The sequence below is a fragment of the Natator depressus genome, chromosome 8 (genome assembly GCF_965152275.1).
Source record: "Natator depressus isolate rNatDep1 chromosome 8, rNatDep2.hap1, whole genome shotgun sequence".
In the NCBI taxonomy this organism is placed as follows: Eukaryota; Metazoa; Chordata; order Testudines; family Cheloniidae; genus Natator; species Natator depressus.
The window spans coordinates 94,441,037-94,465,934 of NC_134241.1; the positions used below are offsets into that span (position 1 = coordinate 94,441,037).

The following is a 24,898-nucleotide window of genomic DNA, read 5'->3' on the forward strand; positions in this document are numbered from 1 at the left end:
CTCGAGATGGTTTAATATATTTTAATTGCTCCTATTTAGCTCATTGCCTCTATAAATATTTTCTCAAATCAGGTCACAGCTGCCTTTGCTTTATGCTATGACTGTCATAAACAAATATTAATAGAACCAATGCTGATGTACATTAATACAAATTGTTTCATTCATAAACCTGCTGGGGTGTGTGCAAGTGAACATTTAGAAAAACTGCCTGTAAATAATAATCTTTTTTTTTTTTTTTTTTTTTAAACAGGGATCAATGTGCAATCATTTGTTTTGTTTGCTAATACACTACTCCAACATTCATCCAAGCCATTTGTATGGCTTTTAATTAGTAATATTTATTTTATAGATTTCAGTTTCAAAAAGTACTTCAGTGACGAGTTATAACACGTTGTACCATTGCTGTCTCAGTGATACTGAACATTATCTGAATCTGTTGGCACCAGGATGCATTACTAGTAAAGTTTCACTGATAAGGCCACGTTTCAAAACTCAAAAGGATTAATCTTGCAGTCCTAAAGCAGGCAAAAAACTCCCATTAATCTCAGTGGGAATTTTACCTTCATCAGAGCTGAAGGATTGGGCACTAAATTAGAGGTGCGTTCAGTGGAATAAAATATATTTTTTCTTTCCACTCACTATTTCATATTTTAATTACAAGAAATCTTGAGCTAATCAAGGTGTAGAGAATATAGACACAATTTATTTTCTGTTATTTAATATTAAGTTTTATTATATCAGATGCTACCTAAACTAATTAAGGACGGGTGTATGAAAGCCATTACACATTTGGAGTAACATCAGGGATTTTTTTTAGAGACAAGTAATTTCACTATATGAAAAATTTTGGACCAAGGGTGTATGAACAGGGTAGTGACGAAACCTATAAAAACACTTTTGATTTCTGTACTCCTGTTATTCTCTCTTTCTGTTTTGTTTTACTTGTATTTCCTGTATGCTGACCTGTAGCTGATGGGTACATCTATGACTCCATATCTGGGCTAACATTCTTAGAGAGCTTTTCCATTAATTTCAAATGGTGTTGAATCAAGCCATATTGATGTCTGATTCTTGAATAAGGTGTAACTCATACTATATCCTTGTCTACCCATTTTCTTTTTCTCTTGGGTGAGTATATATTCTTTTTAACCTCTGATTTCTATAATTATTTTAAAATAAACAGCAGTAAAAATATATTTTAAAAAAGGCCGGAGCAAGTTGTTCAGTGACCACATTTTCCAGATAGACCACTTTATTTTTGGGGCTTCTGATTTGTTCACCTATTTTAGTTTTTCCAAGATTGCACGTATGTCCTGTGGATGGTAATTCCAAGGTCCCACTCCACCCTGTAAAGTAAATAAAATACAGGATTGTTCAGATATACTCTATGGGGGAGTCTCCAGTGGTGCATAGTTGGCACGGCCATCTCCTGCCACACTCACCCAAAAGCCCTGGTGCAGGAGCAGGAGTGACCTGAGTGTGTTGCATTGCAACTGTGTTCAGCTGGTAGATGAACCCTTGAGACCCATTTCCAGCTGTGCATAGGTTAGAGCAGCCTGCAGCAGAGCCAGCTAGATCATCACGGAGCCTTAAGTGGCTGCCTAATGTCCACCCTTTCTGCCGCACCAAGCAGAAACAGTGCAGTAGAGAGTCTGTCCTAAAGTCTTGTGTACAAACTTTTAGATATATATCAGTATAGTAAATTACACAGTAAAATAAGGTTTTAACTACTAGAAAGTTTAATGCTGAAACTTGAAAGATAATCTAAATTAAATAGAAGTAGATTCTTGTAACAGGCATGGTCTCCAGCTACCAGATAATAATTAGCACTTTATATCTATAAATACTATACAAATATTAACTCAAACTTCAAAACAGCCTTGTGAACTAGGTAAGTATTATTGTCCTCGTTTTATACATGGGTAGACTTTTATGCAGAGGTTAAGGCCAGCCAACAAGTTGGGGAAACAGTTGGAGTTAGAATGTAGGGTTTCTTTGTTTCCAGCCCTGTGCTCAGTAGGCTTTCACTTTGTCCCTTTAGGAAGGACAACATAAATACTGAGGCAGAGCCAAGACATACATAAAAAATATACATCAATGCCAAGACTTTTTTGTTGCTAATCATTATTCAATGAACAATGTGCTTAAAGATAACTGTAACATTATTAGAAATGGAACACAATGAAAAATGTTAATCATTTGTCCATCAAATATGCTATGGGATATTACATGGCTATTTTTAAAAGTTAAAACCACACTAATGTGTTCAGAGTTCATTACCTTATAGACAACCTTTCCTTCTTGCACCAGATAAAGTCTTTCTGGCAGAGCTGCGTATTTTGAACTGCTCAGGTTTTCCATAGTATCTAAAACCACTGGGCATAAAGGATTCTCTTTCAAAAGAAATTGTGCAGCCTTTTTTCGATCTTGAAGGTTTCGGTGATTTTTAATAACAATGTTGTTTTCAAAAGCCCATCCATCTTCCAAAAAAAAAAAAAGAGAGGGGAGAGTGATTATATATTGTGTGTGTACATGCCCCAAAAATCAAGTTAATAGAACGTTATCAAGGTTGCAAAGTCAAGCACTCAGAAATGAAGAAATGCCAGAATTAGGATTGCCTGTGCAACCTTAATTCAGACCGCTCGAGCATATGCATTATGATACGGTTTTCATTTACATGATCACATACCATTGAGAGCACAGGAGACACCATCCCCCTGCTCTGCTTAGGTGCTCAAACCCAGCATGGGTCTCAGCAGCCCGGAGCTGCATTTGCAGGGAAAGTCTTGCTCAGCCCCAGGCTGGAACATGCCCACTTCAGAAAGGATCTTCAGAAATGTAGCTGCTGAAAATCTAAGAAGTCTCTATTGAGCATGTGCAAACTGTGATTTTTTTTTTTTTTTTAAAGGTTTATAATTTGGCCAAAGTTGGGTGGATTTTCAAAGGGATGGCAAAAGGTATATCCCTCACACAAAAGCCACCCTTTGCCAAATTTCAAGTCTCTACTAAATCTGTCTAAAGAAAAGATTGCTGAATTTTTTAATAGGGGCAAAATATATATTTTTTTCCTAGCCTTGTTCTTGGAAACAGCTGAAGCATTTTTCTGAAATTTAAAAAAACTGCCAGCCTGAGAGAAGACACCCAGCATGGAAAATTTCAGCCCAAATAGATAGTTTGGCAAAGTTATGAGCAACTGAAAAATAGTTTATAAGGGGAAGTGTCAGAGAAACTCAACAACAGGCAGGGCTACTAGCCCTGCCTGTAATATTATGCACACTAATCTATATATGATATAATTCCAATAGCTAAGTTAATAACATGAGTAACCAAAGAAATTGCAAAATGTTTAAACTTACAGGAAGGCAGTTGTAGCAAAGAGGCATGGCCTCCCTCAGAGATTGACAGCAAGGGAGGGTTACACATGCCTACCCAGTGTATCAAGCCCTTCATAAAGGAGACGGTAAGTGGGAAACTTTGAGTTCTCATACCACTCTGCCATTGACTCTGGAGTAAGTCACTTTACCCTATTTTTTCATAACTGTCAGCATAATTTTGGGAGGCTTCAATTTTTTGGAGCCCAGCTTGAGACCTACAGAACCAGATATTGATCAGAGCTTGAGCACTGACAACTCCCACTGAGATAAATGGGATTCTGTGAGTGCTCAGCACCTTTGAAAATGAGAGCATAGGGTTGTCAAGTTGGGTACTCAAGATAAGTGGACCCTTCCAAACATGCAGGCCTTCATTTATCTATGCCTCAGTTTCCCCATCTATAAAATAGGGATGATAATATGCACCTTATATAGATAGATATAAAAGTGAAACTCTCTCTCTCTCTCTGTGTATGTATGGTAGACTTATAATGAAAGGTGGCGTCTGATTATCTGGAAGTTCTAGCTGTGTGAGTATCCAATATAACCACATAGGGATTTGTTAACCAGTGTAAAGTGTTAAATTGTAACACCTGTGACAGAGGGAATTAATTTTTTTTCACATAACTTCTGAGTTAAAATACTTAGATTTCAGAAGATTATTGCCCCAGTGACGCTGTAGGTACAATTTGAAATATGGTGTGTATATACAGGTTTCAGAGTAGCAGCCGTGTTAGTCTGTATCCGCAAAAAGAAAAGGAGGACTTGTGACACCTTAGAGACTAACAAATTTATTTGAGCATAAGCTTTCGTGAGCTACAGCTCACTTCATCAGATGCATGCAGTGGAAAATACAGTGGGGAGATTTTATATACACAGAGAATATGAAACAATGGGTGTTACCATACACACTGTAACAAGAGTGATCAGGTAAGGTGAGCTATTACCAGCAGGAGAGCGGTAGGGGCGGGGGAACCTTTTGTAGTGATAATCAAGGTGGTCCATTTCCAGCAGTTGACAAGAACGTGTGAGGAACAGTGGGTGGGTGGGGGAAATAGTTTTACTTTGTGTAATGACACATCCACTCCCAGTCTTTATTCAAGCCTAAGTTAATTGTATCCAGTTTGCAAATTAATTCCAATTCAGCAGTCTTCTGTTTCTGAAACTACAATCCATCGGTGATCTTCCTGAAAACACCATCCTAGCCACTATGGATGTAGAAGCCCTCTACACCAACATTCCACACAAAGATGGACTACAAGCCGCCAGGAACAGTATCCCCGATAATGTCACGGCAAACCTGGTGGCTGAACTTTGTGGCTTTGTCCTCACCCACAACTATTTCACATTTGGGGACAATGTATACCTTCAAATCAGCGGCACTGCTATGGGTACCCGCATGGCCCCACAGTATGCCAACATTTTTATGGCTGACTTAGAACAACGCTTCCTCAGCTCTTGTCCCCTAATGCCCCTACTCTACTTGTGCTACATTGATGACATCTTCATCATCTGGATCCATGGAAAAGAAGCCCTTGAGGAATTCCACCATCATTTCAACAATCTCCATCCCACCATCAACCTCAGCCTGGACCAGTCCACACAAGAGATCCACTTCCTGGACATTACGGTGCTAATAAGCGATGGTCACATAAACACCACCCTATACTGGAAACCTACTGACCGCTATACTTACCTACATGCCTCCAACTTTCATCCAGACCACACCACACGATCCATTGTCTACAGCCAAGCTCTACGATACAACCGCATTTGCTCTAACCCCTCAGACAGAGACAAACACCTACAAGAGCTCTATCAAGCATTCTTACAACTGCAATACCCACCTGCTGAAATGAAGAAACAGATTGACAGAGCCAGAAAAGTATCCAGAAGTTACCTGCTACAGGACAGGCCCAACAAAGAAAATAACAGAACGCCACTAGCCATCACTTTCAGCCCCCAACTAAAACCTCTCCAACACATCATCAGGGATCTACAACCTATCCTGAAGGATCACCGATCTTGGGAGACAGGCCAGTCCTTGCTTACAGACAGCCCCCAAACCTGAAGCAAATACTCCCCAGCAACCACTCCCCAGTAACCACACACCACACAACAAAAACACCAACCCAGGAACCTATCCTTGCAACAAAGCCCGTTGCCAACCGTGTCCACATATCTATTCAGGGGACACCATCGTAGGGCCTAATCACATCAGCCACACTGTCAGAGGCTCATTCACCTGCACATCTACCAATGTGATATATGCCATCATGTGCCAGCAATGCCCCTCTGCCATGTACGTTGGCCAAACGGGACAGTCTCTACGTAAAAGAATAAATGGACACAAATCAGATGTCAAGAATTATAACATTCAAAAACCAGTTTGAGAACACTTCAATCTCTTTGGTCACTCGATTACAGACCTAAAAGTTGCAATTCTTGAACAAAAAAACTTCAAAAACAGACTCCAAGGAGAGACTGCTGAATTGGAATTAATTTGCAAACTGGATACAATTAACTTAGGCTTGAATAGAGACTGGGAGTGGATGTCTCATTACAGAAGGTAAAACTATTTCCCCATGTTTATTTCCCCCTGACTCCCCCACCACTGTTCCTCACACGTTCTTGTCAACTGCTGGAAATGGCTCACCTTGATTATCACTAAAAAAGATTCTCCCCTTCCCCCGCTCTCCTGCTGGTAATAGCTCACCTTACCTGATCACTCTTGTTACAGTATGTACGGTAACACCCATTGTTTCATGTTCTCTGTGTATATAAAATCTCCCCACTGTATTTTCCACTGCATGCATCCAATGAAGTGAGCTGTAGCTCACGAAAGCTTATGCTCAGATCAATTTGTTAATCTCTAAGGGCCACAAGTACTCCTTTTCTTTTTGGTGTTTATATAGTTTCCAACTGATAGCCATCAGTACAGAGGAGTTCTAACAATTCCACTGACTGGCTGCTACTCACTGCTGTTTCTGGTCCTCTAGTAACAGATTTCAGATCTCTGGAAGTGGAGTATGTTACTTAGAAATTTTAAACTGATTTTGAAAATTAAGTTAGTCTGTCTTTCTCATTAATATACAAACAATTGCTAACCCACACACATCATTTTATTCCTTCAAATTGGTATGGTGTAAATACTATTTAAATATTTCAGATGTAAAATGGGTAACATAAGCAACCTTTTTTAAAAACTAGAGAATAAGTCATTTTCAGCTGTTCCACAACTATTTAATAGACATAGGAAGGTGGCACATTGTTAGAATGTTGGTAGAGTGGAGAGATTGTGTTCTGCAAGGCCTTCTCTAGCCTGGATAAATGGTGTGGTTTTAGCTAAAATTGTAGTATGAACAAAGCAGTACATATTTTTAATTAATATGCGCTAAACTGCTTAAATTAAAGCCTAAAGTCTTCCCTTTCACACATGTTAAAGGAGTGTGCCTTGTCTATGATGGACTTCTAAAATCTAACGTGTTGACTTCCTAGTCTAGACAAGGCCCCAAATGTTTTTTTTAACAGTAATGGGAGATGTCAACGATCCTTCTGTTGACTGGGTATATGTCACCTCAGGACAGGATCCAGAGGTAAAATGTCTAGACATCATAAATGACTGCTTCTTGGAGCAGTTTGTTATGGAACCAATAAGAGGAGAGGCCATTCTTGCTTTAGTTCTGAGTGGAGCACAGGATCTGGTCAAAGAGGTGAATACAGCTGAACTGCTTAGTAATAATGACCATAATATAATTAAATTTAACATCCTCACAGGGGGGAAACTGCCAAAGAAACCCACGACAGTAGCATTTAACTTCAAAAAGGAGAACCACACAAAATTAGGAAGCTAGTTAAATGGAAGTTAAAAGGAACAGTCTCAGGGGGTGAAATGCCTATAAATTGCATGGAAACTATTTAAAAACATCACAAGAGAGGCTCAAACTAAATGTAGAGCACTCCCTCCCAAAAGAACAGAGGACCAAAAAAATGCCACTCTGGCTAAACAGCAGAGTAAAAGAGGTGGTTAGAGGCAAAAAGGCATCCTTTAAAATTTAGAAGTTAAATCCTACTGAGTAAAATAGAAAAGACCATAAACTGGCAAGTCAAATGTAAAAGCATAATTAGGCAGGCCAAGAAAGAATTTGAAGAGCAACTAGCTAAAGACACAATAAAGTAAACAGCAGTAAGGCACCAGGACCAGATGGTAATCACCCAAGAGTTCTGAAAGAACTCAAATATGAAATTGCAGAACTACTAACTGTGGTCTGTACCATATGGCTTAAATCAGCATCTGTACCAGATGACTTGAGGGTAGCTAATGTGATGCTGATTATTAAAAAAGCTCCAGTGGTGATCCTGGCAATTACAGGCCATTAAGCCTAACTTCAGTACCAGGCAAATTGATTTAAACAATAGCAAAGAACAGAATTATCACACAGATAAACACAATATGTTGGGAATGAGTCAACACATTTTTCATAGAGGGTAATCTTGCCTCACTAATCTATTAGAATTATTTGAGGGTGTTAACTAGCATGTGGACAAGAGTGAGCCAGTGAATATAGTGTACCTGGACTTTCAGAAAGCCTTTGACAAGGTCGCACATCAACGGCTCTTAAGCAAAGTAAGCAGTCCTGGGATAAGAGAGAAGGTCCTCTCATGGATCAATAACTGGTTAAAAGCCAGGAAACAAAGGGTAGGAATAAATGGTCATTTTTCAGAATGTCAACGTAAAGAGCGGGGTCCCCCAAGTATCTGTACAGGGACCAGTGTTGTTCAACATATTCACAAATAATCTGGAAAAAGGGGTGAGCAGTGAGATAGAAAATTATTCAAGATAGGTAAATCCAAAGCTGATTGCGAAGAATTACAAAGGGATCTCACTAAACTGGATAGCTGGGCAACAAAATGGAAGATGAAATTCAATGTTGATAACTGCAAAATAATGCACATTGAAAAATGTAATTTCAACTCCACATACATAATGATGGGATCTAAATTAGCTGTTCCCACTCAAGAAAGAGATTTTGGAGTCATTGTGGGTAGTTCTCTGAAAACAGCTGCTCAAGGTGCAGTGGCAGTCAAAAAAGCTAACAGAATGTTAGGATCATTAGTAAAGGGATACATTATAAGACAGAAAATATCATAATGCCACTATATAAATCTGTGGTACACCCATACTGAATACTGTGGGCAGTTCTGGTCAAAAAAGATAAAATTGAAAAAGGTACAGAGAAGAGCAACAAAAATTATGAGTATGGAACAACTTCCATAAGAGGACAGATTAAAAATTCTGGGACTGTTCATCTTGGAAGAGACAACTAAGGGGGAATATGATAAGAAATCTATAGCATCATGAATGGTGTGGAGAAAGTGAATAAGGAAATGATTTACCTCTTCACATAGCACAAGAACTGGGGGTCATCTGATGAAATTAATATGCAGATGGTTTAAAACAAACACAAAGAAGTACTTCACACAATGCAGTCAACCTGTGCAACTAGTTGCCATTGGATGTTGTGAAAGCCAAAACTAAAACTGAGTTAAAAAAAGCATTAGGTAAGTTTATGGATGATAGGTCCATCAATGGCTATTATCTCATGCTCCAGGTGTCTCTATATTTCCAACTGCCAGAAGCTCGGACTGGACAATGGGATGGCTCACTCGAAATTGCCCTGTTCTCTTCTTTCCCTTTGAAGCATCTGGCACTGGCCACTGTTGGAAGACAGTTTACTGGGCTAGATGGACTGCTGCTCTGATCCAGTATGGCCGTTCTGATGTGCTTATATGCAGTGATCAGCTGCCAGAACCTGAAGAACTGGTTCCTTCAGTCGCTCCGGGTCTTCGGTGGCCCGACGCCGAAGTGCCGCCGAAGACCTAGAGCGACTGAAGGACCTGCCGCCGAAGTGCCACCGAAGGGCCGCAGGGCCGCTGGGTGAGTAGAAATTCTCAGGGGAGCCTCCCCAGCTGAGAGCTCAGGCGGCACGGACAGGACAGTCCCGTGGGCCGCAGTTTACCGAACCCCTTTAACAACCGGTTCTAAACCAGCTTCAAAATTTAACAACTGGTTCGCACGAACTGGTGCGAACCGGCTCCAGCTCACCACTGCTTATATGCAGACTAAGATCAGGGCCCAAATCTAGAAAAGACTTACATGTGCTCAACTTTACACATGAGTATTTTCATATTATTTTCGACTGAACAACTTATGTGTAAAGTTTAAGCATGTGCACAAGTGATTGCAGGATTAGGGCCCAAAACTGGTTCTTCACATTGACACTGTTACTTTGAATTTCAGTAGATTTTTTCCATCCTGTTTGCAGTTTCATTCTTCTCTCAAATAGACTTTATTATTGAGTCATAGAGTTTAAGGCCAGAAGGAAGGACTAGATCATGTACTCTGACCTCCTGTATATAACTGGCCACCAACACCACCCAGCACCTGGACACTAAACCCAACAACCAAAATAAGACGAAAGATTTAGAGCCCAGAAGTGACTAAATTATGTGCCACAGGCAGAGAATAGGAGAGATGCAGGTGCACCAGTGCCTCAAACCCCTGCAGTGGCTGGGAAATGATTAAGTGATAGATACCTAGATAATCCTGGCAAGTGACCCACACCCACATGTTGCAGGGAAGGCAACCCCTTCCCCCAAGGTCACCGCCAGTCTGACCTGGTGGAAAATTCCTTCCTGACCCCACATAGTGATCATTTAGACCCTGAGCTTGTGAGTAAGAGTTAGCCAGCTAAACCCTGAGAGAGAGAGAGACTGGTCGGTGCCCTGGCCATCCTCATCTAATGTTTCATCTCCAGCTTTGACCATCTCTGATGCTTTAGAGGCAGGAGATTTAAAAAAAACACAGACTATACTGGGGGAAACATATTCCTTCCTGACCCCTGTGGGTGGCCAACTGAAACCCTGAAGCATGAACTTTTAGGAATATAAAACATAAACCAGAAGTAAGCTCCAGAGTGGTTGAGCCCTTCCCCCTACCATGATTCGGACAGAAGGATCCATATCTTATGCTTCATCATACATTTAAATGTTTTGCTTTCTATACTGTACCTGTTGCATGAGCTTCTTCAATATAGATTATAAGGAAATCTGCTATGCAGTTAAAATCTTCAACAAGCTTGTTGAACTCGCTGAATTTGAAAAGAAATGAAGGTCAGGTGCAGCTTCCAAAATTCAGGACTAAAGGCCTGTTGTCTGTAACAGACAAGAAACAATTTTTAAGTATCATGTTAATTGGGTGATGCGAGAAAGGACAGCGTTAGGGTTAAGGCCTGGGCTCAAATCTGGGCTCCATTCTTAGCCTTTGACACACCTCCTGTATTATCTTGGGCAAAGTCACTGATCACCTGATTTTTCAAAGGTGCTGAGCTCTTCTGAAAATCAGGCCGTTAGTTTCTCTGTACCTCAGTATCAGTATGTAAAATAGGCATAGCAATGCTTTCCTTCTCCTACCCTGGCCCTGTCTGGTTTATTCAGACCCCAATCCTACAATAAGTTTTATGAAGGCAGACTCCTATACCCACACAAAGTCTCGATGGAGTCAATGGGGCTCCATACAGGTGCAGGCATCTGCCTAAATGGAGTTCATTGCAGGATCCAAGCCTTAAACTGTAAGCATTTTGGGGTGGCGGAACTCTGTTTTACTAAATGTATGTACAGCAACTAGAACAATGGGCTCTCAATCTCAGCTGAGGTCTCTAAATGCTACTGTACAGCAAATTAGTATGAAGGTACTTTAAAATATATTCTGCATGTTCCTTAACGAATAAACCCCATGAAGGTCCAAATTTTCAAACCTGAAGGCCTAAATTTAGGCTCTCAAATACATTTGTAGGCACCTAATTACAACTGTCTTGATTTTTCAGAAATGTTGTGTTCTCACAGCTCTAGCTGATGTCAGGAGAAGGTAAAGATTCTGAAAATCAGTTCCTTTTTATTTAGATGTCTACATTTTGTTATAGGTGCATAGTTATAGACATCCAGATGGGAAAACTTTAACCATATTTTTGATAATGTATCCCAGGCTTTCATGCTTTTAATGTGATTCAGCAATTTTCTTGTCCAGGCAGAACTCTAATTATTTGTTGTTATTATTTATTAAATAACTTCTGTACAAGCCACAGAAGTAAATGTTTCCTGGACCAGATTGCTTAGTGCTTAAGGGCCAGATCCCGCAAACACTTATGCATGGACCTAACAAAAAGCTTCTGCACAAATATTTACAAGAACACTTTCTTGTGTTTGCAGGACCTTGATTTAAGAGTGGTTTCAGAGTAGCAGCCGTGTTAGTCTGTATTCGCAAAAAGAAAAGGAGTACTTGTGGCACCTTAGAGACTAACAAATTTATTTGAGCATAAGCTTTCGTGAGCTACAGCTCACTTCATCGATGCATCCGATGAAGTGAGCTGTAGCTCACGAAAGCTTATGCTCAAATAAATCTGTTAGTCTCTAAGGTGCCACAAGTACTCCTTTTGATTTAAGAGTGCTTCCAAGGACTTAAAAACATCTATTTTAGTCCAGAGTCATATAATGTAATCTGAAAGTGTGCACGATCTCCTTACTGGCTGTGCTTAATTTCAAAATCTGATGGTATCCTTTTATCCCACTCTGAAAAGGTCTAATCTTGGACCCACTTCCTAATACATTGCTCATATACCTTTCTGATTTGCAAACCATGCTATATCAATTTTGAAATTGTGTTTTTTGGGAGTTTTAAGCCCTGGTTAATATACTGGATACTAGAGCATGCAGGTTAATGATTAAGAATGTGTGCTACAAAGATCAAAAGTGGAGGACAAAGTACAAACCAAATTTTTCTCTCTCAGCATTATTTTGTAACAAACATCATCCATTTTCTGGACTTTAATCTGATTAATGATGGTGGTGTACAGGCTTTCTCCACTTGTGCATAACAGTATACAAAATATATTAAGTACATGGTTCTGGTTATATCTGCCTCTTCTTTCACCACAACAGGTTATTGTATTGGTTTTCAGTGAATGCTTCCCCACAACATCCATGACAGTAGGCCACAAATTTAATAGCTGTATGCATTAGAAAACTGTAACAGTGCAGTAGCAAAGACAAACATAGATTTTCTCTAAAACAACCAGAGTGTGTACATGGTTGAGAAACTCCAGTGTTAGAATGTGATATATTCTTTTCTACTTAACAAATCCCTCTGAAGATAGTTACTTTTAATCTAAACTGCCTTGCAGATTCTGTAATTGAACCCTCTAACCATCACTTAGTCTCCCAATCGCCAGACATCATGTCTCAAACAGTTAGAATATAATGGTCTATTTAATTTACCATCCTAACCATGAGGACTCAACTTATTTGGATGATTGTACTGACCTTGCATGAAGTCCAGGATGTGATGCATTTCATCCCTGAAGTCTGCCACGGGGGTGTTGGGAGCATTATGTCCTTCAAATGCTTCATCTTCCAGCTTTTTCCACTTCACTTTCAAAACAAAGAGTAAATATTTCAGGCTGAAGAAAGTCGGACCCCAATTCTCATAGCTGAACTTTGGATTGATGCCTATGCTGCTCTTTTGCCCCTGTTTTAGAATATATCTTTTCATCATTTCCGGGAACAATATCATCAGCATTTTACCAACAGCAACACACAGAGATACATACAAAAGAATCAAGGTCTTCTGTATAATGACCCTGATTCTGAACATTTTGTCAGAGGCAGACAGCCTGCTTCCAAAGGGAAACAGTGTAAGCGAGCTGGAGCAAAGGTAATGGAGGACGGGAAATGAGGCTGCGTCTAAGAGAATAGTGGCTGGAAAGTCGTTCACGTGTCTGGGCACATTCTACCCTCTCACAGTCCCACTCATGTCAGTGCACAGGGTGTGAATGAGAACAGAATATAGTCCACTACTACACTGTGTATCTTGAAAATAAATCAGGATGTTAATTGCAATAAAGAATGTTTTATTACTGTTAATTGTATTAATGCACATTTAAGGCTTATTCCCAAATGCATTCATGCATTACAAATGAGAGGACTGACTTACATACTGGATGCTTTTCTGGCAGAATAAGGTTATAATAACTTGGGACCCAATCCTGAAAATAAGCACTTGCTTTATTTTACTCACATAGGTAATCCCACCGAAGTCACTGGGACTACTTGTGCTTAACGTTAAGTACATGAATAAATTTCCAGGTTTGGGGCCAGCTGCCTTAGCTCTTATAAAACAGTTTACATTTTCAAAGCACTGTACAAACATTAGCTCATTAATCAATAAAGGCTCTATATGTTCAGCAAACATTCTATGATCCCTGATATTGTCATTAAAGACTTAACCCTTTCTTCTACAAACCCTTTCAACATAATTCCTGAAAGAAAGATGTATTTATATATGTCAGTGTGGTATAAAAAATTTATCAACATGAGTTATGCAGTTCACCCCAGTAGATCCTTGCATTCTGGAAACGCTACATAGATTTCCAAACAACCTATTTTAAGCATGTTTTGAAGCTTACAAAAACATCAGGACTATTGCTTGAATCTCCCCTGCCCTGTTACTCCTTCCCTCCTGCCCCTACCCACCAAATAAATAAAATCAAATCCTGACTCTCTGACTTTACAAGTGAAGCGATACCAGAAACATTCTCCCCCCCCCTTTTTTTATTTTAATCTGTAAAAATTCTTAAAGGAGTTGTACTGTGTGAGCTGTGAAGCAGCAACGGGCTGAGGATTTGTACGTGTATGTAAAGCTGCTGCTGCCATGAGTTGGGGGGGGAGGGGGGCGGTGACTTGCCCAGCTCGTGCTGGTCGCAGCTGCCGAGCACGCCGCCAGGTACAGGCGCACGCAGGTAGACGGCTCCTACTGATCCCCTCCCCATAGCATGCACTACCGCTTTAAGAAGGAGAGCGAGCGGAGAGCTGAGCTCCTGATTGGCCGGCGTTACCAACGGGGCTCCGGCCTGTTTCGGAGGAGAGGCGGGGGAAAGGGAGTAGCTGAGCTCTTGATTGGCTGGCGCCGCCAAGGGGCTCCTGTCTCTGTCACAGGGCGGAGCCGTTAGTTTCTCGCTTCCGGCAACACAGCTCTGTCGCGGTGGCCTCGGTTCCTTCCGCTTATCTCCTCAACGCCCGGCCGAGCTCTTGGAGGCCGCCGCCGCCGCCGCCGCCTCACGAGCCGCTCGGCCCCGCCAGGTGAGAGCCCTGGGCCGGCTTCTTGCGGGCCGCGGAGAGCCTCCCCCTGCAGGCCCGGGCCGGGGGGGGGGCAAAGGCCGGGTCGGCGGGCTGGGCTGGGCTGGGGGTCCAGGTGCTCTTCCCTTTCCCCTGTGCCCGGGTCCTTCCTCGCCTCCCCGGCGGGTGCATTTCGGGGGATGCTAGTAGGGGAGCTACCCCCGTCTCCTCCCTCCCCACCCCCCTTTGTCTCCCGCACGGAGGAGCCGCTCCCTGGAGATGTTCCGGGATCCTTGCCAGACTCACCCCCGCCTGACATAGAGCGAACGGACAATACGTCCCCCGTGTGTGACGAGCCCAGGAGGGACTATGACCAGTCCCGAGCCTCCCGTGGGAGCTGCCTGTCTGTCCCTGCAGCGCTGGCTGCTGCTCGTGGCTTAGGGCCAGCCTGAAGATGCAGGGACCCTTGGAAAGGATGGAAACTGCCCCCTGAGTGTCCCCCTCCAGCTGTTCAATAATTTCTATATTTCTTAGTTGAGCATCTGCATACGTACTCCAGAAATGAATTGCACTCTATAACACTCCTATGAGGTAGCTGAAATATATGTGCCCACCATGGAAATACACCTTTTCTGGGGTGAAACTATCTAATTGTGCACAGGAACATTGTACAACAGGTTAGGACAAGAAATGGAGAATATCACATTAATATTAACTACAGTAGGAGGAAAAGAAAGGAAAACGTAACTAGCCAAAGTGGTATTTGGACAGGATGTTAGGGATAAACCCTTACTCTGGTATTGGATCTTCATTACCACAAACATCAGAACTAGCTTTAAATCTCCGTATATGCCTGAGTATAATGACATTGTAATATCTAAACTTCTATGTTTTTGCAGGAAATCTTAATACCCTACCTATACTATTCATGCTGAAGAGAGGGGGAAGCTACTGTTTCATCAATGTAGTGAGAGAAAAACTGCATTTAAAAATATTTTCAGTCACTTATTTTTCATTTTAGATGTTTAACTTTTGATCTGCTATTCAGATATTTTAAAGTTCTGAATACTCATTCTAGAGCCTAGCGGATGAATGGCGACTGTGGATGATTTAAAGTTTCAAGGTAAATTGTCAAGTTACACTTGGGCCAAAACTTTCATGTTAAGAAAAATGAACAAGTGACAGTAATTGATTCTTTTAAAGTGCTTGCAGCCTTTGCTTTGGTTCCCTGTGAATGTGAGTTTAAGTAACACAAGTTTACACAAATAATGTCTTTAACTGTTTCACTCTTGCATAGCATCTTTTTAGATGAGCATCTCAAAGAACTTAGGTGATTAAATGTTATTTCTATCTTGACTGAAAACATTGGTTATACTCATGTAAATTCGGAGCTGAAGCAGAGCAGAACTGGCTCAGTGGGTGCAGAGATGAGAACGTTCTCACCTATACATAGGATCAGACCTTGAAATGGACATAGTGTCAAACTTATTTTTAAAGATAAAGTTATTTCTAAATCAGATATCTTTGAGGGCTAAGGCTATCTAATCATAAATCAGTTCTGCACATGCAGCTGCCTGCACCAGTGCAGGGCCCCACTTGACTGGTTGTGGATATAAAGGTCTGTCCAGTGACTCTGACTGAAGGATGGGGAGCTAAGTCTGTGATATATAGTTAGCACACCAGGAGGCAGACTAGTTGGAGAGAAGGCACAGCACTCCATTAACTGAACGAGCACCCAGCTTAACCTGAGCTAGTTGAGGCTTTAGGAAACCATTCACACTGGGCATGCCCACGCTAGTAACATGAACCCTAAGGCCTTGTCTACACTACAGAGTTTTGTGGACAAAAGTCAGTTTTCATCGACAAAACAGTGGAGGTTTATACACTACAGTGCTCCTTCCACCAACAAACTCTCTTGCTTTGCCAACAAAATAAAACCACCTCAGCGAGAGGTGTAGAAACAAAGTTGTATTGACAAAGGGTATGTATACTCCGCACATCTTACAATGGTGCGGCTCTGCCACTGCAGCTGCGCTGTTGTAAGGTGCGCTGTGTAGCCGCTTTTTATCTCTGGGAGAGCGCTCTCCCAGCGACAAAATAAAACCATCTGCACCGAGGGGTGATAGCTTTGTCGCCAGGAGCATGGCTCCCACTGACGAAGCGCTGTCCACACCAGTGCTTCTCATCATTAAAACTTTTGTTGTTCGGGGAGGGTGGGGGTTTCACACCCCGAGCGACAAAAGTTTTAACAATAAAATTGTCAATGTAATCACTGCGCTTGGTTATGTCACTGTAAAAAGCCTCCAGGAGGTGTTCCACAGTGCCCATCCTGACTGCTCTGGTCAGCAGTTCAAACTCCACTGCCTTGTACCCAGATACACAAGTGTCTGCCTCTCCCCCTTTAAAGGTCTGGGAATTTTTGAAATTCCACTTCCTGTTTGCTTGGCATGGAGAGCTCAGATTGCATATTCGCAGCTGACCATGGTGGCTCCACGCAGCAAACACTTTCCCGCTTGGAGCACACTTGAGTTGTTGGATCTGCTGGCACTGTGGGGAGAGGAGGCTGTGCAGTCCCAGCTCCACTCCAGCCATAGGAACTTTGTGACATGTTGGATAAGGGCTACAAACGAGACACCCATCAGTGCCGTGCAAAGATAAAGGAGCTGAGGCAGATGTACCAAAAGGCAAGGGAATCAAACCGTTGCTCAGATGCTGCACTGAAGACCTGCTTCTATAGGGAGCTGGATGCCATCCTCGGCGGCGAACCACCTGCATCACCAAGAGCCCCATGGACACTTCTGGGGGGCTGGAGACATTAGACTGGATTCAACCCTGAAAATGAAGTGGTGGACAAGGAGGTTGAGTTGGAGGATGAGATGTGACAGGCGACGGGCTGTCCTGTACAGTGGCCAGTCCCAGCACTCCATCTCTGGCACACATGATGCAGGAGAGAGGAGCTCTGGTAAGTGATCTTTCTGAGTTGATGCTGCTCAGCTATATGAGGTATAGCTGTCCTTTGCTTTGTTATATGCTAGAAATGAGTTAAGGGATAGAAATATACACAACTAGCTGTGTCTGTGTGTGCTTCACATTCCCCTGTGCAGCTACGCAGTAGGGCGGATCCATGTGTTAATGCACACCAAGATTTCATGAGAATCCTCCAGCGAGATCTCTGGGAAACTTTCCTGGAGGTACTCGCCAATCCTCTGCTGAAGGTTCCTTGGCAGAGCTGCTTTATTCCTTCCCCCATTGTAGGAAACTTTCCCACTCTAATTGTCAATCACTTGTGTAGGGACCAAAGTGGCAAACAGGCAACCAGCATAGGGACCAGGTCTGAAGCCACATGCCTGCAGGAGATGTACCCTTGCATTCTTGCTTGCTTTCAGGAGTGAGGTATTGGTTTCAGTGACCCCCCCACTCCTGTAGAAAATGGTGGCAGAATTTACAATTTTGTCCCTAGTCATTTGCAGTGATCCCCTTAAAAAACCACCTAGATCCTTTGCCCTATCTTTAGTCCCCCCTTTCACCCTCGCCCCTGGCTGAACTCACCATGTTTAGGGTGTTCCCTTAGCTATGTTCTTGCCAAGGGACAGTGAGAAACTGATTTGTATTTTAAAAGAGGTGTATTTTACTATCCTGATATGATGCTGTCATGATTCGATGCTGTGAGTGCACTAACAATCACGCTTCTGTTTATTGTTTCTTGTGCTTCTGTAGACGCCTTCAGGAGAACCCCCTATGCACTGGCGGAGTGGGTGAGGAGGAGCAAGAAAGACCTGTTTTGAGAGGCGCTCCAATCCTTAGACACCGAAAAACAAGAACACAGGGCGTCGAGAGAGACTGTAAATGAAAATTATATAATACGCAGGACAGGAGGGAGAGCCAGGAGCAATTTTAATCGGCCAGAAGTGGGTGATAAAAGTGATGGAGGAGCAAACGGAAATGTTGAAGTGCCTAATTACTCTGCAGGGGCTGTTGAAAAATGGTGTGAAACGCAATCGGAAACCCATGGAATGATGGGACAGAAAAAACTGCATCATGGGCTGTTGAGCCCATACCCATGTTGCACTGCAATCCACTCTGTCTTCCCACAACTCCTAGCTGCAGAAGGTAGCGAATAGCACAGTGGGATAGGTACCCACAGTGTACTGCTCTCTCTCGTTCTCTCTGTCAGTCCCTAGAGCATCAACTAGGGATCCGCTCCCCTGACAGAAGGAGCGTTGTGTGAACATACACAAGCAATGTAATTATAGTGGTTTTGGATTGTTGGTGTAACTTGCATCAACTAAACTTTAGTGTAGACAAGGCCTAAGGATTGATGATATATCAGTCTTAAAATGAAGCTTTTTTTTTTTTTTTTTTTTTTTTTTAAACCTTGAAAATCACCTTTGTTGTAATGTGCTTATTTTCAGAATTTGATGATGCAGCTAACTTGCTGGCAGGAAACCCGGATGCCACCACAATAAGTATTGATGAGCCTAGTGAAAACCCCAAGAATCAGTATGGCCTTCTGCAAGACTCTAGGAGAGAGGAGGATGATGAGTTACTGGGGACTGATGACTCAGATAAAACTGAGGTAATAACAACACATTTTTATAATGCCCCCATCAACATGAAGTATCTAAATACCTTTTACAACAGTCAACACTTTTATCAGGAAGGAGCAGGGAACTTCTTTGGTGGCTCTGTCAGTTCTGATGGAAGTACATACTTTAATTCCCACTTACACCTATTATAAGGTGGCGACTGGAAGAAGCTCAGATGTAGTTGACTTCAAGAGACTTGGTGGTAATACAGCATAAGGGGTGAGGTTGAGGTTTTTAGACTTGAAAGGCTAGTTGAACAAGACACTTAATTATTAATGGAAGTTATATTACTTGTAAATCTCCTGACTAAAAAGGAAGTAGGAATTTCAAAACTATTTGCACATCTAGAATATGCAACTCCATAGAAAATATCTTCTGTTGTTAACAAATACCAGAGAAAGAAAGAAAGAGAGAGAATAATGGGAAGTAAGAGAATTATTTCTAACTATGGTGTAAGTAATATTACTGGGCATTAAATGACTTACTAAGTAAATTGGATGATTGTAATAATTTCTATTGAATTATCTTTCCTATTTACAAGTTACTTGCAGGACAGAAGAAAAGTGCCCCCTTCTGGACATTTGAATACTACCAGACTTTCTTTGATGTGGATACGTACCAGGTTTGTAATTGTTCTTCATATTAGGTCTTACTTCACACAAAGGGAATTACAGCAGTTTAACAGTTTTAACTGTGGACTAATATTTATAGATGCTTTATAGTTATTTCATAGTGCATTTTCTTGTTTTCAGTAACATGATTGTATTTTTTTCCTAGGTCCTAGACAGAATAAAAGGCTCGGTTTTCCCAATACCAGGAAAAAACTTTGTAAGACTATATATACGCAGCAATCCAGATCTTTATGGTGTGTACCAATTGTAACATTAACCTTATTTAATAGCTACATTATTGAAATTCATTCTTTTGTTAAAATTAGTACAAGGGTGGGGCTCAGTAGAACTACCTTGTTGTTAAATTGATTTGTTTCCATTTAAGGTCCATTTTGGATATGTGCCACATTAGTCTTTGCCATTGCTATTAGTGGTAATCTTTCAAATTTCTTCATCCATCTGGGTAAACCTGCATTCCGGTATGTGCCGGAGTTCAGAAAAGGTGTGTAAGTAGTTCTCATTCTTGTTTCCTTATCTCTTAAGTTTTTTTTTTTTTTTTTTTTTTTAACAAATCTGTATGTAGAAGTCATAGCTTTGCTTTATCATAACTTTTTGATAACTGTCTCTTTCCACTTCCAGAGAGATGCAAAAATAATTAAAGTTGTAGGTGTATAGACATCTCTTGATAGATAGATAGTGTTCATGTAAGAAGTTAAATAGAATTTCAGCAGATCATACAGTAATAATCACTCAGGCCACTTAACAAAGGGCTTGAAGTTCCTACTTCATGATGGGATACAAAATCAGTAAAGAAAGCTTAATAATTATGTGTTGCTCTAATGAAGTTAGAGAGTGGGGAAGCAATTGCCTGTCCTTTGGCTCTCATTTACATTGTGAAAGAGAATGCAATACCTATAAAAGAACACTTGTTTTAAATGCATGACATATTTAAAGGAATACTGTCAATTTAAAATAAATGAGTTAAAAGTAGCTTCAAATATTACACCTCCTGAGCTCTCCTCCCAGTTTTTGTGGTCCTTAATATTCTTTTTCTAATTTTTAAGTGGGTTTTTCTTTCCACGGTTCCACACAAATGGCGAATTGAGTACCCACAGAAAATACTGAAACTGATGTCATTTTTATATAGTCAAAATAAAAACACTGAAAACAGAAAAATAACCTTTCCCCTATAATCTTAAGCACTAATTTATAATAGTGGTAGGCTTTTTAAAAAGAAAAAGGAGAAAAAAAAAGACATAAATGCAAAAGTTGCCATTGTTCCTTAAAGTAATCTTAGTTGTTCCTAGCAGCACTTTAATTTGAAGCAAAAAATTCAATTAATGATGGTGTTTAGTGTTACTAAATCTCTTTAATGTCTCTTTACAGTGTCCATAGCTGCAACAGCTATCTATGCTTATGCTTGGCTGGTTCCTCTGGCTCTCTGGGGATTCCTTATGTGGAGAAATAGCAAAGTTATGAACATCGTCTCCTACTCGTTTCTTGAGATAGTGTGTGTCTATGGCTATTCACTCTTTATTTATATTCCAACAGCTGTAAGTATGGCCTAAAGAGCATCATCCAATGTATTCTGAAAAATCTCAAGAGTTTTTATTTAAATGTTGTCTGAATGGAAAGTTTACATGGCTATGTTGGCTGGTATATGTTTTTACCTTCCAAATGAAAAGATTGGCTGGAAAGTACATGACATTCATATGTGTATCCTGTGAGACATGAGTACTCTAACTCCTTAAATTATGTAACAGGCTGCCTATTGTGTATTTATGCCATTTATCTCTGTTAGATGGAATACTAGACCTGCTTTTCTGTATGATGTGTTCCTTCAGTGGCTGCAGCCTACAGGACATAGAGTTGGCAACCTAAAAAATGTCAACAGATTTTTACCACTTACACTAGAATTCTTCATTTTAGAGAATATCTCGGGGACTGGTAAATTCTTTCAAACCAGTGGAACTCTTATTAAAGTGCTCTCACTGTAATCTTATTTATTACAGTTATTTCATTGGTTCCAGCTAGTAAGCCTTTGTACTGATACAGCTAATGGAGAGTCTCCTCTGAGCTTGGGTGATAGAAGCCTTTATGTTTTGGTGCCAAATGAAGCATGAATAGTACCTGCTAACAGTTCTGATGAATGGATGTGATATATGGAGCTGTTATGCTATAAACAGTGACTTAAATAAATATATCTTGATATTTAATAAGGCCTTTTCTCTCTCTCTTTTTTTAAACAGATTTTGTGGATTATTCCACAAAAAGCTGTACGATGGATCTTGGTAATGTTTGCTCTGTGCCTTTCGGGGTCAGTTTTAGTAATGACATTTTGGCCTGCTGTTAGAGACGATAACCGAAGGATTGCACTGGCTACTATGGTGACTGTTGTACTTCTTCATGCCCTGCTTGCTATTGGTTGTTTGGTATGATTATGTTCTTTCTTAGCGTCTAAGATATATATTATTTGCATTAAATCAATCCTGTACAATAACAGCTTTATATTAAAATCAAGGGGGTTTGTGGAGCTTTTTGTTTTAGCAGATCTCTTGATAATTGCAAAGCATAAACATAAGGATGCTGTTCTAAAAAAACTCAATACATGTGACAAGCATCAATATTCAAACATAGCACAAAATTTTTTGTAGATCTCTCTCCTAGAGTTTCTACATAAAAGTAGCAATGATGGTTCCATTTTTAGCATAAATTGTTCCTCATATAGCAGTCTTAAGTATCCCTTGCATTTATGACAGCAACCTTTTAAAGCATTAATCTGTATCATATGCAATTAACATCTAATTCAGGTAAGTGTAAAGGTTATTCTTTTAAAGATGATAAAATGTTCAGTGTATATAGTGTTTTTGTACATATTACTTAGCTTTGTAATTTCTAATTATGTGTAAGATAAAAACTTGCTATATCTGTAAACTAACTAGCTCCAGTAGAAAAACAGGAAAACCTAGTGCTAAGTGTAATGAAGAGAACATAAACTACTTCTAGTTTTGTTCCCCCTTTTGTACAAAGCTGAGGAGGCATCATCCAAACTTCAGGTTTGAAATAGCTAGATTCTTTGCACCACAGGTTCAAACCCAAGAAGGTCTGTTAAACCTTTAGCCTTCCAAAGTACATAAATTCAGTACAATGCAAATTACAACGTATGGAGGTCATAATCCTGGCTCCAATGAAGTCAGTAGGAGTTTTGCCATTGACTTCAGAGGGGCCAGGATTTCACCAGCAATCTCCAGCAGAAGTTCAATGGGGCTTCTGTGTGGTGGGTATTTTTCTTTTCTTTTCCAACAGTAAAATTACAAGCAACCAAATAAACTGACATCAAGATCCTTCCACAGAAACCCTTTGAATTAACAATGTGTGACTTTTTGAAAAGAGCTAAAATTTGCCTAAATGCTAAAACTGTACCTGCGTAAAATATAACTTGTGAAAATGAACATGTCAAGGTGAAGTGTCTTGTTTCTAATTCACTCTTACTCCCATCTAATAATGTAGGCATACTTTTTTGATGCTCCTGACCTGAATGTTCTTATACCTACTGCAGCTGCTCAAAATGGAACAATACTAGCAACAAAGACTCAGTAAATAAGGTAAGAATCAAATATAAATTTTCAGCTCTATAGTCACTTTTTTCAAAAATCTTACCAATATTAGGAAGACAAATGTCTGGGGCCATTTTTGCTGAACTTGTGTTACTGAAAGTAAGTTGGAAAGAGTCTGTGGGTCTTATTAGAAATGTTGTGCTGATCTGTACACATATACCATTCAGTATTCAATAATTTCCCTTTTTAATATATATTACGGCTATCAAAATAACTCTTCCTTAGATGCTTTACCTTTTCTTGCAGTTTACCCTCAGTAAACAAATATTACCAAACAAAAATTCTACTTAATAAATATTTATCTCTGCTAAGAGTTTTAAGTTGGGGAAAAACAATGTACTTGCTGAAGGGCTAATAGAGGTTATTTAAAAGTAAATACATATTGTGCAAACCAAATTCTTTAAAAAAAATAAATAAAAATTAAGGGATAATAAATTGTACCTTTGTTTCATTAGACATTCCCCTATCTTCTGATTTGAATGATAACCTAACTTCTACATGAGTTTTCAAAGCACCAGCTTCTGTATGTAGGGAGATTGTTCTCTCTGAACATGTTTCTCTTGGTATCTGAGGCATATGGACTGAATTCCTTGTGTGGGATGGTAGCCAGGGATACTGCCGATGCCATGGGAGCTGGTCCACGGAAGGCTGAAGACCAAAGGGGGGTGGGTGGGGGTGTGTGTGTGTGTGTGTGTGTGAAAATTGGTAGAGCATTATTAGTACTTATTGATTAGCCACTTGTTCTTAGACTTCTTTTCAATGTAGCCAGTTAATCCTAGCAAAGATCAGATGCAAACTAATTACCCTTACTTACCATGATTATCGATAATAAATAAACTGAAGATTTTACGTTTCTCCAAAAAGTAATTTATCCCAGTGGCTAATTGAATTCTGCAATGCTATGGCAGAACCCTTTTTAGACACAAATGCATGTACACTCTTTTTAATCTCTTATCTGTGGAGAATTTTCATATTGATTGGTCCTACTTCTCTGTTTTTCAGATTACAATGCCTGTATTCCCCATCTGTACAGTAATTTTATTTTAGATATTTTTTCACTGACGAAAATGGAAATTGCAAAAACTGAAAAAGAAGGAAGAGCCAGTACAGTTACATGACTCATGGACATCTAAATGCTCATCAGAACGCTACTAGACTTCTAATACTGTTGATCTTATTCCTTGTACAGGGATTTTCTTTTTTCTTAATTTCTGCATACCTTGCACTCATTGCAGTGTATGTCTCGGAATAAAATGCTCCTGAGGGTGGTTTTGAATTTTAGTTCTTTCATAGGTGAGAGATGTTTGTTAATGAACTTTTTTCCAAAGAGTTTGTACAATTTCACTTCTGTCAGTCTATTGGGATTTTTCATATTTCAGATAATTTCATTTTACAAGACTAAATAACAAACCAGGATGGAGGAGAGAATTTTGCTGAGTTAGTTTTAAATCACACTTTTTAAAAACAGGTTTCAGAGTAACAGCCGTGTTAGTCTGTATTTGCAAAAAGTAAAGGAGTACTTGTGGCACCTTAGAGACTAACCA

At 40.2% G+C, this 24,898-nt stretch overlaps 2 protein-coding genes across 6 annotated transcripts; one reads left to right on the plus strand and one right to left on the minus strand.

The window, feature by feature from the left end:
• Positions 1-140: 140 nt before the first annotated feature.
• Positions 141-14,874, minus strand: DIO1 (iodothyronine deiodinase 1). 2 transcript variants are annotated; one of them, XM_074961703.1, is made up of 5 exons: positions 14,847-14,874; positions 12,750-12,857; positions 10,443-10,586; positions 2,281-2,480; positions 141-1,346 (listed from the first exon to the last, which is right to left on the minus strand). In XM_074961703.1, exons 1-5 carry the CDS (start codon positions 14,857-14,859, stop codon positions 1,281-1,283), a joined length of 531 nt encoding a protein of 176 aa, XP_074817804.1. In that variant the 5' UTR covers positions 14,860-14,874; the 3' UTR covers positions 141-1,280. The 2 variants fall into 2 exon arrangements, with proteins under 2 accessions (XP_074817804.1, XP_074817803.1); XM_074961702.1 differs by lacking the exon at positions 14,847-14,874 and having other exon boundaries at positions 12,750-13,180.
• On the plus strand, positions 14,420-24,789 carry YIPF1 (Yip1 domain family member 1). Of its 4 annotated transcripts, none has more exons than XM_074961699.1 (10): positions 14,420-14,564; positions 15,562-15,663; positions 18,953-19,116; positions 19,668-19,748; positions 19,904-19,991; positions 20,123-20,239; positions 21,124-21,290; positions 21,987-22,169; positions 23,248-23,342; positions 24,357-24,787. In XM_074961699.1, exons 2-9 carry the CDS (start codon positions 15,633-15,635, stop codon positions 23,335-23,337), a joined length of 921 nt encoding a protein of 306 aa, XP_074817800.1. In that variant the 5' UTR covers positions 14,420-14,564; positions 15,562-15,632; the 3' UTR covers positions 23,338-23,342; positions 24,357-24,787. The 4 variants fall into 4 exon arrangements, with proteins under 4 accessions (XP_074817800.1, XP_074817801.1, XP_074817802.1 ...); XM_074961700.1 differs by having other exon boundaries at positions 14,421-14,564; positions 15,440-15,663; XM_074961701.1 differs by having other exon boundaries at positions 14,422-14,564; positions 15,589-15,663; positions 24,357-24,788.
• Positions 24,790-24,898: the final 109 nt, after the last annotated feature.

Bases quoted from the DNA above. Each gene is read 5' to 3' on its own strand.
- YIPF1 (XM_074961698.1), top strand. From the start codon at position 18,554: ATGATGGGACAGAAAAAACTGCATCATGGGCTGTTGAGCCCATACCCA. The intron at 18,651-18,952 runs GTAGCGAATAGC...GCTTATTTTCAG, and splicing joins ACAACTCCTAGCTGCAGAAG to AATTTGATGATGCAGCTAAC. The intron at 19,992-20,122 runs GTGTGTACCAAT...TTTCCATTTAAG, and splicing joins CAGCAATCCAGATCTTTATG to GTCCATTTTGGATATGTGCC.